Source organism: Pipistrellus kuhlii, unplaced genomic scaffold (genome assembly GCF_014108245.1).
Source record: "Pipistrellus kuhlii isolate mPipKuh1 unplaced genomic scaffold, mPipKuh1.p scaffold_m20_p_107, whole genome shotgun sequence".
NCBI lineage: Eukaryota > Metazoa > Chordata > Mammalia > Chiroptera > Vespertilionidae > Pipistrellus > Pipistrellus kuhlii.
Window position 1 is genome coordinate 174,098 of NW_023425413.1, and position 22,443 is coordinate 196,540.

A 22,443-nucleotide genomic window follows, 5' to 3' on the forward strand; every position below is an offset into this window, starting at 1 on the left:
CACTTCTCCAAGCTTCACTTCTCCCTCAGGAACAGTCACCTCCCCTTCGGGGCCCTTCAGGTCTACTTTGGGCTCCTTGATATCCACCTGGGGGCCCTTGAAGTCGACCTTGGGCATCTTCATGCTGGGCATGTGAACCTTGGGCAGGTGCCCTTTGAATCCAACTCCGGAGGAGCGTCCCTCAAGCTCTCCCTCAGGCAGGTGACCCTCCGGGATCTTCACTCCAAGCTCGCCGGTCTTGACGTCCATATGAGCAGATCGCAGCTCAATAGTGAGGTCACTGGTCTTGATGTCAGTCTGGATGGAGGGCAGGGACACGTCCACTGAGGTCTCCATGGCCTTGCCTGGCCCAGACATACCGAAGGAAGGCATCTTGAACTTGGGCATCTTGAATTTGCTATCTTTGGTGGTCACCTCGGTGTCCCCCAGAACGATGTCTCCCTCTAGCTTGGCGCTCGGCGCCTGAATGTCCACCTCCACACTGGGCAGCGAAACCTCCATGTCGGGGACGGTCACCTCCCCTTTGGGGCCCTGCAGGTCCACTTTGGGCCCCTTGATGTCCACCTGGGGGCCTTTGAAATCGACCTTGGGCATCTTCATGCTGGGCATGTGAACCTTGGGCAGGTGCCCTTTGAATCCAACTCCGGAGGAGCGTCCCTCAAGCTCTCCCTCAGGCAGGTGACCCTCCGGGATCTTCACTCCAAGCTCGCCGGTCTTGATGTCAATGTCAGCTGATGGGAGGTCAATACTGAGGTCAGTGGTCTTGATGTCAGTCTGGATGGAGGGCAGGGACACGTCTGCCTCAGCCTTTGGCAGGGTCACGTCCACTGAGGTGTCCATGGCCTTGTCTGGCCCAGACATACCGAAGGAAGGCATCTTGAACTTGGGCATCTTGAACTTGCTATCTTTGGTGGTCACCTCGGTGTCCCCCAAAATGATGTCTCCCTCTAGCTTGGCGCTCAGCGCCTGAATGTCCACCTCCACACTGGGCAGCGAAACCTCCATGTCGGGGACGGTCACCTCCCCTTTGGGGCCCTGCAGGTCCACTTTGGGCCCCTTGATGTCCACCTGGGGGCTCTTGAAGTCGACTTTGGGCATCTTCATGCTGGGTATCTGTACCTTGGGCATGTGGCCCTTGAACGTGGGCCCTTCTGCTTTGCCCTTCACGTCTCCAAGCTTCACTTCTCCCTCAGGAACAGTCACCTCCCCTTCGGGGCCCTTCAGGTCTACTTTGGGCCCCTTGATGTCCACCCGGGGGCCCTTGAAGTCGACCTTGGGCATCTTCATGCTGGGCATGTGAACCTTGGGCAGGTGCCCTTTGAATCCAACTCCAGAGGAGCGTCCCTCAAGCTCTCCCTCAGGCAGGTGACCCTCCGGGATCTTCACTCCAAGCTCGCCGGTCTTGACGTCCACATCTGCAGATGGCAGCTCAATAGTGAGGTCACTGGTCTTGATGTCAGTCTGGATGGAGGGCAGGGACATGTCCACTGAGGTCTCCATGGCCTTGCCTGGCCCAGACATACCGAAGGAAGGCATCTTGAACTTGGGCATCTTGAATTTGCTATCTTTGGTGGTCACCTCGGTGTCCCCCAGAACGATGTCTCCCTCTAGCTTGGCGCTCGGCGCCTGAATGTCCACCTCCACACTGGGCAGCGAAACCTCCATGTCGGGGACGGTCACCTCCCCTTTGGGGCCCTGCAGGTCCACTTTGTGCCCCTTGATGTCCACCTGGGGGCCTTTGAAGTCGACCTTGGGCATCTTCATGCTGGGCATGTGAACCTTGGGCAGGTGCCCTTTGAATCCAACTCCGAAGGAGCGTCCCTCAAGCTCTCCCTCAGGCAGGTGACCCTCCGGGATCTTCACTCCAAGCTCGCCGGTCTTGATGTCAATGTCAGCTGATGGGAGGTCAATACTGAGGTCAGTGGTCTTGATGTCAGTCTGGATGGAGGGCAGGGACACGTCTGCCTCAGCCTTTGGCAGGGTCACGTCCACTGAGGCGTCCATGGCCTTGTCTGGCCCAGACATACCGAAGGAAGGCATCTTGAACTTGGGCATCTTGAACTTGCTATCTTTGGTGGTCACCTCGGTGTCCCCCAGAACGATGTCTCCCTCTAGCTTGGCACTCGGCGCCTGAATGTCCACCTCCACACTGGGCAGCGAAACCTCCATGTCGGGGACGGTCACCTCCCCTTTGGGGCCCTGCAGGTCCACTTTGGGCCCCTTGATGTCCACCTGGGGGCCCTTGAAGTTGACTTTGGGCATCTTCATGCTGGGCATCTGTACCTTGGGCATGTGGCCCTTGAACGTGGGCCCTTCTGCTTTGCCCTTCACGTCTCCAAGCTTCACTTCTCCCTCAGGAACAGTCACCTCCCCTTCGGGGCCCTTCAGGTCTACTTTGGGCCCCTTGATGTCCACCCGGGGGCCCTTGAAGTCGACCTTGGGCATCTTCATGCTGGGCATGTGAACCTTGGGCAGGTGTCCTTTGAATCCAACTCCGGAGGAGCGTCCCTCAAGCTCTCCCTCAAGCAGGTGACCCTCCGGGATCTTCACTCCAAGCTCACCGGTCTTGATGTCAATGTCAGCTGATGGGAGGTCAATACTGAGGTCAGTGGTCTGGATGTCAGTCTGGATGGAGGGCAGGGACACGTCCACTGAGGCGTCCATGGCCTTGCCTGGCCCAGACATACCGAAGGAAGGCATCTTGAACTTGGGCATCTTGAACTTGCTATCTTTGGTGGTCACCTCGGTGTCCCCCAGAACGATGTCTCCCTCTAGCTTGGCACTCGGCGCCTTAATGTCCACCTCCACACTGGGCAGCGAAACCTCCATGTCGGGGACGGTCACCTCCCCTTTGGGGCCCTGCAGGTCCACTTTGGGCCCCTTGATGTCCACCTGGGGGCCCTTGAAGTCGACCTTGGGCATCTTCATGCTGGGCATGTGAACCTTGGGCAGGTGCCCTTTGAATCCAACTCCGTAGGAGCGTCCCTCAAGCTCTCCCTCAGGCAGGTGACCCTCCGGGATCTTCACTCCAAGCTCGCTGGTCTTGATGTCAATGTCAGCTGATGGGAGGTCAATACTGAGGTCAGTGGTCTTGATGTCAGTCTGGATGGAGGGCAGGGACACGTCTGCCTCAGCCTTTGGCAGGGTCATGTCCACTGAGGCCTCCATGGTCTTGCCTGGCCCAGACATACCGAAGGAAGGCATCTTGAACTTGGGCATCTTGAACTTGCTGTCTTTGGTGGTCACCTCTGTGTCCCCCAGAACAATGTCTTCCTCCAGCTTGGCGCTCGGTGCCTGAATGTCCACCTCCACAATGGGCAGCGAAACCTCCATGTCGGGGATGGTCACCTCCCCTTTGGGGCCCTGCAGGTCCACCTTGGGCCCCTTGATGTCCACCTGGGGGCCCTTGAAGTCGACTTTGGGCATCTTCATGCTGGGCATCTGTACCTTGGGCATGTCGCCCTTGAACCTGTCCCTTTCTCTTTTGCCCTTCATCTCTCCCAGGGTCACCTCTCCCTCTGGGAGGGCCGCCTCCATTTCTCCCTTAGGAAACTGGAGATCAGCCGATGATAGGTGGACGCTGCCCTTTGCTACTGCAGTCTCCCCCGGGATGGACGGCAGGTTCATCTTCCCAGTGGCTTTGGGTACTGGCATATCCACGGATGATCCCCAGTCCTTGCTAGGTACCGATGTGCCAAACGACGGCATTTTGAACTTGGGCATCTTGAATTTGCTATCCTTGGTGACCACTTCTTTATCCCCCAGGGTGATGTCACCCTCCAGTGTTCGGCCTGTAGCCTGAATGTCCACCTCCACGCTGGGCATTGACACCTCCATGTCTGGGACAGTCACCTCCCCTTTGGGGCCCTTCAGGTCCAGTTTGGGCCCCTTGATGTCCACCTGGGGGCTCTTGAAGTCAACATTGGGCATCTTCATGCTAGGCTTCTGCACCTTGGGCAGGTGTCCTTGGAACGTGGCTCCTTCTGCTCTGCCCTTCAGCTCCCCCAGCGACACCTCTCCCTTGGGGACGGCCACCTCCCACTCTCTCCCTGGGAGCTCGATTTCAGCCGATGGCACGTGGAGGGCACCCCCTGGGACTTGCATCTCACCCTCCAGGGAAGGAAGTCGGGCCTCCCCTGTTGACGTGGCCTCGGGCATGTCCACGGACGTCCCCCAGTCTGTCTCTGGCCTCGATACTCCGAAGGACGGCACCTTGAACCTGGGGATCTTGAACTTCCCATCCCAGGTGGCCTCCTCTATGTCCCTCAGGACAATGTCTCCCTCCAGCTTAGAACCTGGAGTCTGGATGTCCACCTCCACACTGGGCACCGACACCGACACGTCAGGGGCCGACACCTCTGCTTTGGTGCCTGTCAGGTCCACTTTGGGCCCCTTGATGTCCACCTGGGGGCCTTTGAAGTCGACCTTGGGCATCTTCACGCTGGGCATGTGAACCTTGGGCAGGTGCCCTTTGAGTCCAACTCCGGAGGAGCGTCCCTCAAGCTCTCCCTCAGGCAGGTGACCCTCCGGGATCTTCACTCCAAGCTCGCCGGTCTTGATGTCCACGTCGGCAGATGGGAGGTCAATACTGAGGTCAGTGGCCTCGAGGTCAGCCTGGATGGAGGGCAGGGTCACGTCCCCTGCGGCCCCCGTGGCTGCCCCTGAGCTGCAGAAGGACGGCATCCTGAACTTGGGCATCTTGAACTTGCTGTCGTGCGCGACCACCTCCTTGTCCCCGAGGCCGAGGTCGCCGTCTGGCCTTGCCCCCCCGGCCCTCTCTGGTGCGGTCCTCGAGGGGTGCTTCTGGGCTCTGCGCTCCTTCCCAGTCGCGTCCTCCGTGTCCGCCTGCAAACGGACAGCCGTGATGTGTCTGTGTGTCTGGGTCCCTGTCTGCTTCCCGTCCCTGTGTCCCTGCCCTTGGCTCTGCCTCCTCGGGGGACCCTCCGAACGTGGGCACTTTCCTCTCCTCCTCCCTGCCCCTTGTCACGGCCCCACGTCTGCTGTCCTCTCTCCGTCCTGCCCGGCCCCTCTCTGCTCTGGCCTCCTTCCCGTGTGGGCCGTGCGCTGTGGTGACTCTGTCCCCTGGGGTGTCTGGGCCCTGCTCCCTCTCCTCCTGCCTGGGCCCCAGCTCTCAGGCCTCCATCCCGCCTTCGGTGCCCAGCTCCCTTCTTTTGGAAATGCCGAAGGTGGGCGTCTGAGGGCGTGGTGTTCGGGTCTGGACTTGGTTGGGGGCCCCCGGGCGGCCTCACCCGCAGGGTCTTGCAGGGATAACCTGGCAATGCCCGTGTCCAGCCTCCGCCTCCCTCCCCGCGGCCTGCCCCACCCTGTCCGGGGGCTGGGCCTGCCCCAGCTGCCCCCTGGGGCACCCTCTCCGCTGGCCCTTCCTGCCTCTGTCTTCAGCGTCTGCCCGTCCCACCCTCCATGTCAGAACATGTGTGTCTGCCACCCTGCCCTACCTGCTACCCTGAGCCACAGCCCTCACGTCCGGCTGGCTGTTACCCCAGGACCTGCCTCCGCCAGGAAGGGGGTCTGGACAGTCCCGCTGTGGCCCCTCTGCCTCAGCGCCCCCTCCCCTTCCCTCGATGGTCCCTTCCCGGAGCCCACCTTGAACCGGAGGTTCAGGAACCTCCTCCTCCGCTGGCTGCCAGCCGCTGCCGCCCGCTCCCGCTCCTCCGCCAGGAACTGGGCCTCCGTGTCCGAGCTGGTGGGGGACCCGTCTGGGGCCGGGCCCTCCTCATGGGCCTCGGAGGAGCTGTGGGACCGCCGGGGCCCTCGCTGGCTCCGTGCGGCCTGGAACTTGGGCCAGGACAGCCTCTCCCGCTGGGCCCGCCCGCCCCGGCCGCCCCGGGACTTGGAGATGAGCCGCTCCTGGTCCCCGTCCCGCTCCAGCGTCCTCACGGGGGTGTCTGGGCCGCCCTCGGCGCCATCCTCGTCCTGGAGCGCAGGGAGAGGGCCTGTTGGAGCTGCCCAGGCCCCAGCCCCCGGGCCTCCCCGGGGTCCCGCGCTCACCTGGGTTCCCGGATGCTTTGGGGCGTGCTGAGCGGTGCCGGAGGCCCCATCCTCCGCCCCTGCAGCCGGGAGCTTCCGCTTGATGTGGAACTGGACCTTGTACGGCTCCGAGTACTGGAGGATCTTGAGAGCATCCTCGTAGTTGATGTGGTCAAAGAAGACGGTTGCGCTGAGCAGCTGGTCCCCTAGACAGACAGAGCGGTCGTGGCCTTAGCCCCCAGGTTCACCTTGCTGGGACCAAGGGGCCAAAGCGGAACAGAGGGGCTTGGATAGGTGAGGAGGGGCCTGCAGGGGGGAGGAGGGGGGAGGCTGGGTGAGGAGGGTGTGGGAAGGCCTGCAGGGGTGTGTGCACGAGAGGGAGTCGCCACGTGCCCAGCCCGTCCCTCCACGGAGCCCTGTGTGTGTGTGTCCGTCACAGGGAGAGAGCCCAGCATGTGGGCCACATCCTGAGCCCCGGGCTGGCCTGGCCCTGCAGACCCCCCACCCTGCTGGGGGCCAGGGCGCAGGGAGGTGGCTGGGCACCTTCTCGCAGGCTGAAGAGCTTGGCGGCCGAGGAGCCCTTGAGCACTTGCTTGACGAAGATGCCCTGGTCCCCACCGCCCGTGACGCTGTAGCCGCTGGCACCTGCCTCCACCTCCGTCTTCAGCATCACCTCCGCCGCCTCCTGGTGGACAGAGCAGAGCACACGGCCGGCCGGGTGAGCGCTGCCGTCCTGCCGGCCAGTGCTGGCTGCCTCCTCCAGGACAGAGCTGGTCCTGCCCGCAGCCAGCAGAGGGCGCAGAGAGGGCGCGGGGAGGGCACCGACTGGAGGGCACCCTGGGCGGGCCTGGGTTGCTGTGGCCCAGTTTTGCTGGAGCCAGCTGCAGGGGAGGGGGCAGGCATGGCCTCCTCCTGCCCCCACCCCCTCCCGCCAGGACTCGGGGACAGCCCCAGGGACTTGGGGGGCAAAGGGGCGAGCTTCTGCTCCCAGCTGTCAGAGCCTCGTGGCCTCGTTCATTCTTCACCCGCTGTGAGCTCAGACGGCCGTGTTCCCTCAAACAAACACGGAGGGAAATGCAACAGAGGGCACGGCCTGCCGGGCCTGGGGCGGCGGGGCCTGGGCCACAGGCGTCAGGACTGCCAGGGACCCCATGACAGACAGGTGGCCTCAGGGCAGCGTCCCCTCCTCCCCAGGAGCCCACAGACCCAGCGCCCTCCACAGCCTGTGCCGCAGGCAGCAGCCCCCCGCACACGGCTGAGCAGGGAGCAGTGAGCACCAGGTCCCGGCCCCTGGAGCCCGGCCCCGGGCCTGACGGGGTGCACACCAGCTCCCAGCACCGCTCCTCCTGCTCTGCTGGGCCTCTGGCTGCAGCTCTGTGGGGGGTCCACCCCCTGACCCGCCCCCGGTTCCCACCAGACCCACCTCGGAACGGCTCATCCTGGCAAACGTCCGAGAGTCCCCAGAATCCCGTTTCCACCAGGACCGCCGTCGCCCGGAGGCGCCCGGCCTGCTCTGCGTGTCCTCCTGTGGCCACAGACACCGTCACCCCCCGGCTGGTCACTCTCCGGCTGCCCGGGGACCCGGCCATGGGGAGGGGGTGGGAGCCCCCGGGCGGGGCTGCGTGCAGAGGGGGCCTTGGCCTCGGCTGTGGGACACCACCTGTCTCCTCCCCAGCCGCCCACAGGAGCATGAGGGCTGCTCCTCACACACATGCGCACACATGCACATATATGCACATGCATGCACACATATACACAAATGCTCATGCACGCACACACGTGTGCACACACCTCTCAGACCAGCTGAAGGGAAGGGTGGGGGGCAGAGGGCAGCCGATCAGGCACAGCCGAGGCCCAGGGCAGTGGACGGGGCGGATGGGGGGTTGGGGCTGGGCAGACACGCCTGTGAGCTGCCCCCTCGGCGATGAGGAGCGGTGGCCGGGGGGGAGGGGGTCCCCGTCCGGGGCCTCACCCGGAGCGCGAAGCCGGCGCCTTCAGCCACGCATTCGTAGACGGGCGAGGAGCCCTGCGGGCGGGGCCGGATGATCTCCTCCGCGGGCCCCTCGGTCACCTGTGTGTGGGGGAGCGAGGGGGGCAGGTGGGTCACCCTCCGTCCGCCTGCCCAGCCCAGGGAGGGGCGCGGAGGGCGTGCCCAGGCCTCACGTACCGAGCGGTCGTCCTCCGTGTCCGCGTCCGGATCCTCGGCCTGCAGCTGCCGCCCGGACACTGCGGGGAGAGGGGGTCAGTGAGCCTGCGGGGGGCCCGGGAGCGGGTGTACGTCCAGGGGGGTCGCCCCGTCCTGGACGCTGAGTCCGAGATCACAGGGGGGGGGCAGGGAGCCAGAATGGGGTGCGGGGGGAGCTCAGGCAGTGCGACAGACGACTAAACTGGCCCATCGGCCCAGGGAGCCGAACAGCTGAGGATGCGGCCGGCGAGGCCCCCGGACAGAATCCACGACCGGCAGAGGCCGCGGGCGGGGCAGGCAGGGAGGCCGGTCCCCCGCCCCCTCCGCAGTCCACAGGCCCCAGAGCCGCGGGGAGGGGCGGGCGCAGCTGGCAGAGGTTAGGGGGCGGGGGAGGGCCTGCGTAACACTTCCAGCAATAAAGACTTAAAACAACAAAATAAGAATAAAATGATGGAGAACAGACTGGAAACCTGGAAAAGATGGCGAAGGGGAAGCGCGTTAAAGATTCCGGGGAATATGTGCGTCCACGAAAGAAGTGCTCATAAAGGAACAAATTATAGAAACAAAATCCCGCGGACAGCCCTGGCCTTAACTCACTCCGGGATCGGACCCTGGCCGCGTGCTCACTGGTTCGAGCGTCAGCCCTGGACCCAAGGGCCTCGGGTTCAATTCCGGTCCAGGGCGCAGGCCTGGGTTTCAGGCCCCATCCCCAGTGAGGGGCGTGCAGGAGGCAGCCGATCCACGATTCTCATCGCTGATGTTTCTGTCTCTCTCTTCTTCTCCCTTCCTCTCTGAAATCAATAAACATATTTATAAAAAGAAAGGAGAAAGAGGCCGACAGTGGAAACAAAATGGAACACTGTCCTTCCGGACGAAGCCGGCGGGGGAGCCCGGGTCCCGGGCGCCGGGGGAAGCCGGTGCCGGCCGCCAGGGCCAGGAAGGCCTGCTCCTGCAGATTCCGTGCATCGGGCTGTAGTCTTACATATGAACATATATGATGTGTACATAGCATGTGTGCTATTGTGGGATAAATATATTTAATTAACCCTGAAAACCAGGTACGGAAAGAGGACGGAGAATGGACGGGATAACAGAGAGCAATTAGCAGGACAGTCGGATTTAAACCACCTTAACAATCACGTTAAACCTAGCTCCGCGGTCGGCAATCTCCTCAGTCCACAGAGCCAAATACCAACAGGACAATGATTGAGATTTATTTGAAGAACTGAATTTTTAAAACTTAAACCTCTTCTAACGCCACTTCTTCAACATAGACTCACCCAGGCCGTGGTGTTTTGTGGAAGAGCCACACTCAAGGGGCCAAAGAGCCACATGTGGCTCTCGAGCCGCAGTTTGCCGACCATGGACCTCGTGTGGGGAGGGACGGGGGGGTTAAAAGTTGAGGCAAAAGGCAGAGATTGTCAGATGAGATAAAGAAGCAAGACCCAGCTGTATGCCAGAACTAGACGTATGTATATACATATGCCGTTTTAAAGTGGAACCGAAGGAAAACAATAAAAAATAAAGAGGCAAAGCCAAGAAATCATGTGTACATGCAGTGCCGTGGAGAATTATGATTCACCCAAAAAACATTATAAACTGTCAGTCTGCAGCCTGGGGGTGTCCCAGGGGCGAATGGCCGTGAGGGCGGATGGCAGGGACCAGGGAGAGGCGGCCCCTCGAGGGGCAGGCGTGGTGTGGCCGGCCGGGCGCGTGGAACAGCAGACCGGGAAGGACAGGGCCGGTGAGGCCGTGCCCAGCGGGGGCGGCCGGCGGTCACACCTCCTACACGCATGTGCGCACGCCCACAGAGCTAGAACGTGGATGGGAAACAGGAGGACAAAGAGGGGGACCCCCAGCCCCCAGGGGGCTGGCTCCGCTCAGACAGTCTGTAACCCACAGGCCGCCCACCCGCTCCCCTCACCCCGAGGCGCTGGGACCACGTGCCTGACGCGCCCTCTCGCCAAGGGCACCTGGGACGGTCGCCCGGACTGACCACGTGTCCCCGCCCGGCTGGCCTGGCTTGGTCGGTGGAGGTCGGCCCACGAACCAGAGGTGCTGGTGGGAATCCTAGCCAGGGTGATGTCGGCCCCGGCTCCACTCCCAGGGGAGGCCTGTGGAGGCAGCCGATGGATGTCTCTCTCTCTCTGTCTCTCTCTCTCCCCCATCAGTAAAAACACATTCTCAAAGTCCCATCGAATAAAATAACTGCAGGGGCCTGAGGCTGCAGTGCTGGAGGCCCGAGGAGGCCGGCTGAGGCAGCCCCGTCATCGCAAGAGAAAAGCAGCCGTTTCCCCACAGGCGCTGGTGCCCGGTCATCGGGCGTTTGTCTGGGGGAAAGCGGACCTTTCCCCACTTCTCACGTGAAAACGGACGCAGTGAGTCACAGCGCTGAGTGCGGCCGGACCACAGACGGAAGGGGCCGCGGGGCGGGGGCGGGGCTGTGGGCACGGAAGGCGTGACTCAACCCGTAAGGGAAAGTGGACACAGCGCATTCCATCTTAACGACCCTCTGGCCCGGAGAAGCATTCTCTTTTTTAAGTTCTGAGTTTTTTTGAGTCGACTGATTTTAGAGAGAGGGGAAGAAGAGGGAGAGAGAGAGACATCAATTTGTTACTCCACCCACCCACGCGTTCATGGGCTGAGTCTTCTATGCGCCCTGGCCAGGGATCGAACCAGCAACCTTGGCGTTTGGGGGCGACGTTCACCGCCCCCAGCTCCCCGGCCGGGGGGAAGGCCTTCAGGAAGTGTCTGCCCGGAGCCTGGCACCGGAGCCATGCCAGGAGAGAGAAGACAAACACGCCATGAGAAATGGGCAAGGAGCCGGCCTGTGTGGCTCAGTGGTTAAGACTCGACCCATGAACCAGGAGGTCACGGTGAGAGTCCCTGTCAGGGCACAGGCCCGGGTGGCGGGCTCCATCCCCAGTGGGGGGCGTACGGGAGGCGGCCGATCCACGCTTCTCTCTCATGCCTGATGCTTACATCGCTCTCTCCTCTCCCTTCCTCTCTGAAGTCCATACACTGTATTGGGGGGCGGGGAGCCGGGAAAGGGCCAAAGACCTGAACAGACGCACCAGCAGCGCCAGACGGGACGCAGTCGGCATCAGCAGTCCTCGGGCAAATGGGAATTCAGACCAAGGCAACAGAACAAAACCCCGGAGCGGACAGACAGACAGACAGCAGGCGGCGGGTCCTTCAGCAGCTGGACCGCCTCCCCCTGGCCCCCCCCCACCTTCGCACCCAAACGGAACCGCAGGAGCCTGCTCCGCGGCCCCAGGGCGGCCCCAGGAAGTGTGCGCTGCCCTGAGAGGCAGAGCCGAGGGCCTGGTTTCACCATCAGGCTCCATGCCCTGCCGGGTGGCTCAGTGGGCAGAGCCCGGCCCTGGGACAGAAGGGTCCCGGGTCCCATTCTGGTCAAGGGCAGGGACTCGGCCGCAGGCGCCTCCCCAGCCCGGCCCGCAGGAGGCGCCCCATCGACCAGCGTGTCTCTCATCGGTGTTACGTGCCTCCGTCTCTCCCTCTCCGTCCGCCTCTCTAACACGGATGGGAAAACATCCTCAGAGGAGGATTCACAACCACAAACACGAAAAGCCGACCAGACTTCCGGAGACCGTGGACATGGCTGGGCGCGGGAGCCGTGCGGATGCCACAGGAGCTGCGGGGAAGCAATGGGGCGGGCAGCGAGGCTGGCCCCCGGCTCTGGCCCAGTGGGGCAGGGGTGGGAACTGGACCCCGTCCTGCAGAGCCTGCCGGCCCCCAGCAGCCGATCCCTCTGCCCTCCCTCTCCCCGCCGGGAGCTGAGGCTGCAGGGGGAGCCGAGGGCGGCCAGCAGGGCTCCGCTGGGCGGCAGAGGAAGGTGCTGCTGGGGCGGGCGGGCTGGGCGGGCTCACAGCCAGAGACCCGCCCCCTCTGAGGCTCGGCAGCGGCTGACTCTGAGTCACAACAAAACAAGGCTGAGGGCGGGCAGCCTGGCAGCGCTGAGTCCTGGGCGGAGGGTGCCCTGTGCGGGGGCCTCGGGCTGGGTGCTGGCGGGGTGCCCTGTGTGAGGGGGGAGCACGGGATGAGAGGCCCCGGAGCTGTACCCCAGTCCGCTCCGGGGAGGAGAGCATCATGGGCAACAGGCCGGCGGACGAGGTTGGCAGCTGGGCGGGCATGCCGCCGGGAGCCGAGGTGGGGGCTCCTGTCCCACCAGCCCGCCCGCCCTCACAGCCGCCCCCCTGGGCGCGGGCCTCTGCCAAGCCCTCTGCCGGACGGAGCGGCGGGCCAGGGAGGGGCGAGGCTGCAGGCGGAAGCTCGGGGTCCCACCCAGGGCACCCACAGGGGAGCAGGTGCTGGCTGCCCAGCCAGGCCTGTGCCAGCCCCACAGGCCCTGCCGAGGGCGAGGCCCTGGGCATCTGGTGGCCATCCCGTCCTGAGGGCGCCCACCTGCTGCCCAAAGTCAGACGCTGGGGACGCCCCGGGACCAGCAGCCCCTCAGGTAACGGGGTCACTTGAAGGTCACAGAGCCCTTGCTGAGGGAGGATGAGGAGGTGACATACCCTCCCCCCACCTGGCCCAGGCCCTCCCGCTGGTACCCGCCATCAGCCCCGCCCCACCGCCACCTGATCAGCCGTAAACAGTCCAGGGAGGGGCCCTGGGCTCGGGGTGCATGGAGGCGGCAGAGGAGGCAGAGCCCAGGCTTGCCTGAGGGGCTGTGCCCTGGTGCCCCCCGCCGGCCCCCAGCAGCCCAAGGGGAGCCTGCGGGCGGGGGGGGGCTGCTTAGACAAACCCCATTGGCATCCAGCCTGGCCCAGCACCAGCCTCCAGGGGACAGGTGTGGGGGGCGTTTGCATGTTCCTGGGGCAACGGCCTGCTGGGACGAGGGCTGCCAAGGGGGCCCCAGGGGGCCTGAGAGGTCGCGGGGCAGGGGGAGGGGGGACACACGTGTGTCTGGGCCTAGCACCCTGCTTCCAGCTCTGACACACACACACACACACACACACACACACACACACCCGGGATCCCCCGGGACCGGCCCCTCGTCCGGGAGCTGCACGGGGACACGCTGGGCTGATGGTCATGAGACCTTCAGGCCCAGCGGCCCCCTCCTGCTGGCTCTGGAGAGAACTGGCCGGGGCCAGCAGCTCCTGCTGGGCCCAGGGGCCGGGACCAGCCTGGGTCCCCGAGACCTGGGGGGGCTGGTGCCTCCCGCTCCAGGCCTCTCAGCAGCCCCTGGGGTCGGCCACCCCATCAGGGGCCACAGGGCACCCTATCCACAGCCCCCCTCAAAGCTCCCTGCTGCCTCCTGGTCAGCGAGACAGGGAGCCCCCCCAAGCCCCACGACCGCCCTCACGGCTGTGCCTGCGCCCCAACCTTCCCCCCCGCCCCAGCCCAGGCTCTCCCCCACCCCTCAGCGTCTCAGCTGCTTCCTCCGCCAACTCACAGGCCCACCGGCCCTGCCAGCACTTCCACCCTCAGCCCCCAGCCCCCCAACACTGGCTCAGCCAGTCCTGCAGCCCCCCGGGCCCCCACACACTGGCCCAGCCAGCCCTGCGGCCCCCTGAACCCCAAACACTGGCCCACCCAGCACTGCAGCCCCCTGAACCCCACACACTGGCCCACCCAGCACTGCAGCCCCCTGAACCCCACACACTGGCTCACCCAGCCCTGTACCCCCTGGCCCCCCACACACTGGCTCAGCCAGCCCTGCAGCACCCTGAACCCCACACACTGGCCCACCCAGCCCTGTACCCCCTGGCCCCCCACACACTGGCCCACCCAGCCCTGCAACCCCCGGGTCCCCAAACACTGTCCCCCAAACACTGACCCACCCAGCCCTGCACCCCCTGGTCCCCCAAACACTGGCTCAGCCAGCACGAGAGCAGACACACAGTCGGCGCATAATGAACGCTCCAGCAGGGAGTGATGGCGGGGAAGGGAAGGAGCGGGAGACCTCCCGGACCGAGAGGGCCCTGCCCAGCCTGAGGGGTTAGCCAAGTTCCGGGCCTGAGAGGCAGCGGGTGGGCTCGGCACGTCTCCCACGGTAACAAGGGAAACTGAGGCACGGGCGGGCGGTCCCCGACGCCAGGGCCCGAGGGCCAAAAGGAGAGGCCGCGCAGATGGGACGGGGCAGCGCTGCTTCTCTCGGGGCTGAGAGGTCATCCCCCGCCCTCCGGGGCCAGCACAGGGCACCCGACGGTGCTGACCAGGCCCAGGCCCCCGGCACCTTCGGTAAACAGGCGGTGACGCCCTCCACAAACTCTGGGGTCCGTCCCAGGTGCCAAACAAGTTCAGAAGCCCCCCATCACATGGCCCAGCTTTGGGGTGCCCTCCAACAGCAGGGGGCAGGCCCGGGGGCAGGCCCGGGGCAGGGGCATGGGCACAGTGGCGCCACTTACCGAGCCCACGTCCTCGCCGCTGGCTGGCCCGAGTGAGGCTCCCGCCAGGGGCTCGCCCAGCTGCCCTCCCCCGCGCCCCGCCCTCCGGCCCCTCCCAGCTGGCCTGCGCCCCTGCAGGGGGACGCCCCTCCCCCAGCCCGGCCGAGCAGCTGACTGGGGAAGGAAACACGCCCAGCCCAGCGTGGGGATGTGAGTCACCGCGCCCACGGCCCAGCCCAGCCCGGCCGGTTCTGCCCGGCCCGCCCGGCCCGGCCCACGCCTGCTGTGCCGACAGACGGGTATGTCAGACACGCAGCCCCTGCCTCAGTCTCCCCGTCCGTGGCCCTCCTGGAGGGGCTGCAGGCGGCACCATCCTGCCCCATCCGGGCCCAAGCTGTGGAGACCCAACCACCTTGGCTAGACGGGGCCGGACACGCCCGCCCATGGGCCGGGGGTGTAGGCAGGGCCTGCCCGTGCCCCCCGGAGGGCAGCTGGACCCCCAGCCCTCTCCGCCCACGCTCAGCAGCCCCTGCCACTCAGAGCTCTGGGGGCGGGGAGCAGGCATCGGGGGCCAGCTTCGTCACACCCCACCCGGCACCGCAGATAGTGGTGGCTGGGAACACGCCCCCAAGTCTGACGGGGGTCCCCAGGTCCCCAGGGGCCCACAGAGGCTGCCACCGGTCACTCCCCCTGCCGTCCCGGACCCGCCCACACCGGGAGCCTCCTCCTGGCTGGGGGTGGGGGGGCAGGTGCAGGCCCGTCTGCGGGCTGGCCGCCCTCGCCCCGGGCCTGCAGGTGGGCCGCCCGGCACCGCCTCCCGCCCGCAGGTCGCAGCAGGGAGGGCAGTGGTGGCTGCAGCCGGGGGCCCTGGGCAGCCGGGGTCCCCAGGCACAAAGGCAGCTGCTGGGGGAGCCCCCACCCGGCCGCCAGGAGCCGGGAGCCAGGAGCCGTGGGAGGGGGCGATGGCAGAGAAGGCCCGGCTCCTCCGAGGGCTCCTCCGAGGGCCCCCCCCATAACGCTCCGGCCTCCGGGCAGGGAGCCGGGCGGGCAGACAGGTCAGAGGCCCTGGGAGTGCCACCCAGGCTCCTCCTGGGCCCCCCCAGCACCTCAACAGCCACAAACCACTTTGTGCCGGTGAGAGGACAGCCAGGCCGGCCGGCGGTGATGTCCCCCTCCCACAGCTGCACGCTCTCACCTGGGGCTCCTCGTCTACGGCCCGACCCCCCACCAGGCCCTCCCCGCCCGGGTCAGCCAGGTGCCGGCTGAGTGGGAGGGGGCTGGCAGGGGGCAGGGTCGCGGCACCCCCTCCTCAGCCTGGGGCCCGTCTCCTGAACCCCACGGCCTCCTCGGCCTCAGCCCTGCACCTCGGGGTCACCTTTGTCAGGCCCCCACCTGGGAAGCCGAGGGCGCACCACCAGCCCGTCTGCTGTGTGGCCTGTGAGCTGGGCCCCTCCCTGAGCCGGTTCCCCCACCACAGGCCCCCCCCGACTCAGACCCCCCCCCCCCGACTCAGACCCCCCCCAACTCAGACCCCCCCCCGACTCAGACCCCCCCCAACTCAGGGCCCCCCCTGACTCAGGCCCCCCCCAACTCAGGGCCCCCCCCAACTCAGGCCCCCCCGACTCAGGCCCCCCCAACTCAGGGCCCCCCCCAACTCAGGCCCCCCCCGACTCAGGCCCCCCCAACTCAGGGCCCCCCCCGACTCAGACCCCCCCGACTCAGGGCCCCCCCCGACTCAGACCCCCCCTTACTCAGGCCTCCACCCCACTCAGACCCCCCCCTACTCAGGCCTCCCCCCGACTCAGACCCCCCCTACTCAGGCCTCCCCCCGACTCAGACCCCCCCCGACTCAGACCCCCCCCGACTCAGACCCCCCCTGACTCAGCCCCCCCCCGACTCAGACCCCCCCCCGACTCAGGCCTCCCCCCGACTCAGACCCCCGATTCAGGCCCCCCCTCCAACTCAGGCCCCCCCTCTCCGACTCAGGCCTGGGCTGAGGGGGCTGGGTGAGCCCAGAGCAGACTGGTGTGCACACGGGGAGAACCACTGCCTCGCTGACCCCCACCCCCTATCTCCACCCCCAGGCTGCTGCCTGGGCCTGAAGTGCCCTCCAGCTCGGACCCGACTCCCCCCACCCCGATCCCCACCCCTAGGGGCAGCACCAGCAGCCCCGCCCAGGCTGGGCACCAGGGCCCCCAGATGGACTGGCGGGAGGGTGGGGGGATGCGGCTGCACAGGCCGGGAACCTGGGCAGGGAGCCCGGGCTCAGGGTCAAGACCACCGTGACGCCCTCACCCAGTGGTCCGCAAACTGCGGCTCCCGAGCCACATGGGGCTCTGTGGCTCTTCCACAAAACACCACGTACCCTAATTAAGTTAATAACAATGCACCTACCTACATAGTTTAAGTTTAGAAAATTTGGCTCTCAAAAGAAATTTCAATCGTCGTACTGCTGATATTTGGCTCTGCTGACTAATGAGTTTGCCCACCACTGCCCTAACCGGTGTGGCTCAGTGGATAGAGCATCGGTCTGAGGACAGTCCCAGGTTTGATTCCGGTCAAGGGCATGTACCTTGGTTGCAGGCACATCCCCAGTGGGAGGTGTGCAGGAGGCAGCTGATGGATGTTTGTCTCTCATCGATGTTTCTAACTCTCTGTCCTCTGTAAAAATCAATCAATCAACCAAGCAATAAAATTTTTAAAAGCCCGCTATAACCTTGTAGTGGCTCAAGCCAGGGGCTGCCCTCACGCCCTTCCGCCCCCCATGGGTTCCAGTCCTGCAGGGACATGCCCGGCCAGACCCACGGCCCCAGCGGCCGGGCCCCCAGGCCACTGCCCAGCCAGTGCCCGCGTGCCCCCCCCCCCCGGTCGCCCCCAGCCCCGCACAGAGGCCCTGGGAAGGCCTGCGGGCGGAGGGCAGGGCCAGGGCAGCTGATAGTGAATCAGCTGGCGAGGCAGCCGGGACCCAGCGTGCCATTCTCAGGGGATGTGTCACGAGGCACCCTCGGGTGCGGGCACCACCCAGGAGCAAGGCCTGCTGGGAAGGGGTGCCCCGGAGGGTCCTGCAGCCAGGCCCCGTGAGGCCGCCCCCGCCCCGCCCCTGAGGGTCAGCAGGGCCGGGAGCTCGGGGAACGAGGGTGTGGCAGGGCCGAGGCCGGCGGGAGGGGCAGATTCCAGAGGATGGTCAGGTCCACGCACTGGCCAGCGGGCCGGAGCCGCCCACCCCTGCTGTGCCCACCGGGAGGCGAGGCCCGCTGGCCATCTCCGCCGTGGACACCCCCGGGCCGGGCCAGGCCGGGCAGGATGTGGCTGGAGAACCCTCCCCGGGACTCAGCTCGAGGCCAGCCCCTCCCAGCCTGGCGTGAGCCTGAGGCCGCCTCCTGGGGCTCCCGCAGGGCAGGACCAGCAGGGACCAGCGAGAGGGGATGCGGGCCCAGGGGTGCTGCCTCCGCCCTGCCCCACCCCCAGCTCCGGGCCCAGATCCATTTTTCCATTTTAGAAAGTGCTTCTGCCATTAAATATTCATCCCAGACAGGCCGCCCGCTGGCTCCCGGCCCCTGGGCCTCCGAAAAAAGAAAAACACGGGAGCCTGGGGGGGAGGGGGCGGGGGGCCTGGCAGAGGCGCCCAGAGGCTCTGCCCCGCAGGGCGCGGCTGCCTTGGCCTGGAGATGGGGCTGGGGTCGGGGGGCAGCGGCTCTCCTGTGCGCACACCGACCACTCTGGGTTCACCCAGCCCCCTCAGTCCCCAGCCCCCCATCTTCTCATCCAGCCCCCCTCCCCTCAGGACCTGCCCTGAACCCCCTAGGAGCGTCCTGCTGCCCTCAAAGAAGCCCTCCCTGCTGACAGCGGCCCCTGCCCGCTCCCCTGAACCCCACCCTCCCCTCACACCCTGTGGGCCACTCGCTGCTCCCCCAGCTAACACTCCCCAGCCTCCCGTCTGACAGCCCTTCCTCCGGGCAGCCCTCCCTGACTGCTCCTGCCCCCGAGGCTGCCTGACTCACCTCAGCTGCACGGCTCCACGTGGGGGCCTTGGGATGCAGACAGACGATGGGGGGCAGGCACCCCCTCACATGAGGCGCCTCCTCCCAGGCCCGGGACCAAGCTGAGGTGGGGGGCAGGGCCTCACCCCCAGGCCGAGCCTAAAGCACAGGGGCCTTCAGCAGGGCCGCCCAGAAGGAGGCAGAGGGCCAGAGCCTGGAGGAGAGTGGTGGGCCCAGCAGGCAGGGGCCTTCCTGGAAGAGGCGGCTCCTGGCTGGTCCAGGACAGGGAGACGGGGTCACAGGGCAGGCCTGCCGCAGGCCCATACCCCGGGGGCCCAGGGGCCCAGTCCCAGGGGAGGAGGGGGCACCCCTCTCCCAGCACTTGGGCGCACGCCAGGCACAGCCATCCGAGCAGTGACTCTGAGGGCCCAGCTCGGGAGGGGCCCGGAGGTCTGGCCCCTGGGCCAAGGTGACCTCCATGCCCGCCCTGCCAGGCGCACGCCCAGGCTGGAGGGGGCACGCGAGGGCGCCCCCTGCCCGGTCACACGTCCCTGCCTGAAGCCGGTGACATGGCCGCTCTGGGCCCTGCCGAGGCCCGAGAGCCTCCAGGCTGCCCGGGACTCGTGTGCCGTCTGCAGATGGGGACACAGCCCTGCGCTGCTGTGGACGGCGCAGACCGCCTGCCCGGCTGCCAGCTCTGCCTGACCTTGGCCGTGGCAGCTGTGGTCACTCCTGTCCACAGATGCTAGATCCAGCCTCCAGCCCTCCTGCCCTGCCCTGGGGAGGCCGTGGCATTCCCAGAGCCACCCAGACCCCTGCATTGTGAGCACTGCCCCTGGGGCCTCCCAGGCCCTCAGGTGGGGGCTCCGGCCACGCCAGGGGCTGTCAGGCATGAGGCGGAGGCCAGGGGCTCCCTGCTGTGCCTGTGGAAGGAGCACGGCCCCGGGATGGGAAGGGGTGTGGCCACGGGAGCCGTGGCAGCTGAGGGGATCCGTGTCCTGCGTGGGGTGGCACAGGGCACTCTGGGACAGGGAAGGTCACCTGGGAGGGCGGTTGGGGTGTGGAGAAGGAGCTGCGCCTGGTCTGGTGCGGGAAGGTGGGCCGATCCCTGCTCGGGTATGTTCCCTGAACAGCCACCAGGGGGCAGCCATTACACGCAGGCTGCAGGGGATCTGGCTCTCTCCCCCTGGACGTGAGAGAGGGTGCAGACCCGCCCTGGTGGCAGGTGCAGGGGGCAGGCTGGGTGAGGGGAGAGACTGGGGCGTGGTCCCTCCGGGCCGCTAAGGAGGAATCCACGGGAAAAGGCCTGGGCCACCCCCCGGGCCTCATGGGGGGAGGGGGTGCAGGCTCCACTGCTGTGCTGGGCACCCGCCCCTGATGCAGCAGGTCTCCCACCACTGCCCACGAGGCGCTGACTCCCCCCCAAGAGCAGACGCCTCACTGGACACCCGGAGGCCAGGAACCACCGAGAGCAGGCGGAGGGCGAGGGCCCCTGGGGAGGCGCCCGGGCCTCGGGGAGGCGGAGGCTGGCAACATGGACCCTCCAGCCTGCGGGCTGGGGCGTCCTAGGGCGTCTCTGGGCCAAGGCAGAGCAATGCCGTGTCCCTCAGGCCCGGCTGCTCTCCCCACCACGGGCTGAGGCCCTGGGTTCAGGCCCGGCCCCTCTGGAGGAGGCGGCTGGGGCTGCCCACCCACAGGTGTGAGGCCGGAGGTCAGGGCGCCCCTCTGGGTGAGGGAGGCGCTCAGGAGGCCAGCTGGGCCTCGGTATCCTAAGACACATGGAGACAGGAGGGTGTGCCTGGGCCAGGAGCACCCGTCCCCTGTGCCAGCAGCGCCATCGCCACCATCGATCTGCTGTCCCCGCGGAGTGAGGTCCAGCCTCACCGATGCAGTGAGCCCCTGGCAGAGGGCCAGGTGCCGGGTGTGGCCAGGCTGCCGCAGCCCTGACCCTGACCCTGACTCTGACTCTGGCCGCCTGCCTCTGCCCCACCCTCCTGCCAGACGCCCAGATGCGGGCCCTGGAGCCAGGCCGTGCCCGTCTGTCCGGCAGGTGCAGGAGGTGACAGAGCACCTGGTGCTCATTCCCTCGCCCAGCACCGTGGCTGACCTCTGACCCCCTCAGGTCCCTCTCCGAACCCCAGGCTTCGGATCCATTCCTGCCACAGCCACCAGCTGCCCCTCAGACCCAGCCACATAGCAGCCGCCCTACTGACCCAGCCCAGCCAGCCTGGTGCCCCAGACCCGGACCAGCAGCTCTCCATCCAGCTCCCCGCAAACCCCTCCACCCCGCTCCCCCAAACCCCTCCATCCCGCTCCCCCAAACCCCTCCATCCCGCTCCCCCAAACCCCTCCATCCCGCTCCCCTAAACCCCTCCATCCCGCTCCCCCAAACCCCTCCATCCCGCTCCCCCCAAACTCCTCCATCCCGCTCCCCCAAACCCCTCCATCCCGCTCCCCCAAACCCCTCCATCCCGCTCCCCCCAAACCCCTCCATCCCGCTCCCCCCAAACCCCTCCATCCCGCTCCCCCAAACCAACCGCGTTCGACGGCCCATGGCCCTCGCGCCCCGCTCACACGTGCGGCCCTCCCCGCGGCGTCCCCGGGGGCAGCGGGCAGCGGGGCAGCCTCGGGGAGGCAGGCATGGCAGCGGGAGGGGAGGCAGGGGCCGGAGGAGGCGGTGCGGGAGGAGGCGGAGGGAGCAGCGCCGGGGAAGGCAGGCCCGGGAGGCGCGGGACCCAGGGCCTCCCGGCGGCCCCTCCCCGGGGCCCACCCGCCGGGAGCGGAGCCGGGCGGGGGCTGCAGGCGGCGCACCGCTGCCGGGGGCTCCGGGCCAGGCGGGCAGCACCATGTGGAAGCAGTCGCACATCGCGGCGGCGGCGGCGGCGGCGGCGGGCGGGCCCGGCCTTCAGTCGCGGCTCCGGCTCCGGCTCCGGCTCCGGCGGGAGCGGCGGGCGCTGCGCTCAGGCCCCTGCTCTGCTCCGCGGCCGGGACAGACTGCGGCCCGGACCGACCGCGCCCCCGGCCGCCACCCCGCCCCGCCACAGCCAGCAGGGGCGGAGCCGCCCGCCTCATTCAGCCCATTGGCTGCGGGGCCACAGGCCACGCCCCAGGACCGTCAGGCCCCGCCCCGATCCCCGCCCACATCGGCCTCCCGCTGGACACCCCTCCCCCGCCCCTACCCCCTCAGCCCCAGCGGGTCTCAGCTGCGGGCCAGCCCCGCCCCGGCTCGGCTCGGCCCGGCCTGGCGCCCCCGGCCCGCTTGCTTTCGGGGTGCAGAGATGCCTGTGGACCCTGCCGGGGGAGGGTCGACCCCTGAACCGCAGTCTTACTGTCACGGCTGGGTGCGGGGCGCCCTGGGCTGCAGGGAGGAGGCTGACCATGCCCTGGGGCTCCGGGTGCGGCCCTAGGGGGGTGGCGGTGGAGAGGGTCCTGGGAGGCCCTGGGGGGGCTGTGGAGAGGGTCCTGGGAGGCCCTGGGCCCCTGTACAGGCCTCGCCCTCAGGAGTGGGAACAGAGGCAGCAGAGAGCCTGTGCAGAGGACGGCGACGCGGCTGGTTCCCGCTGGCAGGCCCGTGGGCGGGGTCAGTGGAGGCCAAGGAAAGACCAGCCTTGGGTGGGGGTGGGGTGCGCCTGGGGCAAGTGAAGGGGGTGGAGCTGGACCCCCTGGCGGTGGGAGGGGTGTCGGTGGAGGAGGGGTGTGGGGGGGAGGGAGCTGGTGGGGTGGCAGGACAGTTGGGGCCACAGTTGCTGTGCAGAGAGCAGAGGGCAGCTCCCCTGGGGAAGGGGCGTGAGTGGGGAGCCCAGGAGAAGGGTTCCCATGGGCATCGGGGGTGAGGGGAGGCGCAGGCTGTGGAGGGCCCCTTGGAGAACACGTCCTGCTGGGTTGGGGGAGCCGAGCCACCCAGGGGCATGGCTGGCAGCCGGCTGCTGCAGGG

At 67.1% G+C, this 22,443-nt stretch overlaps 1 protein-coding gene across 1 annotated transcript in view; it reads right to left on the reverse strand.

The window, feature by feature from the left end:
* The window catches only part of AHNAK2 (AHNAK nucleoprotein 2), a 34,625-nt gene extending 13,159 nt beyond the window's left edge, over positions 1-21,466 (reverse strand). The window contains exons 1-10 of the mRNA XM_045578870.1: positions 21,321-21,466; positions 8,156-8,214; positions 7,961-8,059; positions 7,412-7,513; positions 6,532-6,673; positions 6,010-6,194; positions 5,482-5,934; positions 4,426-4,845; positions 2,467-3,900; positions 139-2,283 (exon numbers count right to left, since the gene is read on the reverse strand). Of these exons, the coding sequence (XP_045434826.1) occupies positions 139-2,283; positions 2,467-3,900; positions 4,426-4,845; positions 5,482-5,934; positions 6,010-6,194; positions 6,532-6,673; positions 7,412-7,513; positions 7,961-8,059; positions 8,156-8,214; positions 21,321-21,375 (5,094 nt within the window). The 5' untranslated portion in view covers positions 21,376-21,466. The remainder of the gene's footprint in view (positions 1-138; positions 2,284-2,466; positions 3,901-4,425; positions 4,846-5,481; positions 5,935-6,009; positions 6,195-6,531; positions 6,674-7,411; positions 7,514-7,960; positions 8,060-8,155; positions 8,215-21,320) is intronic.
* Positions 21,467-22,443: the final 977 nt, after the last annotated feature.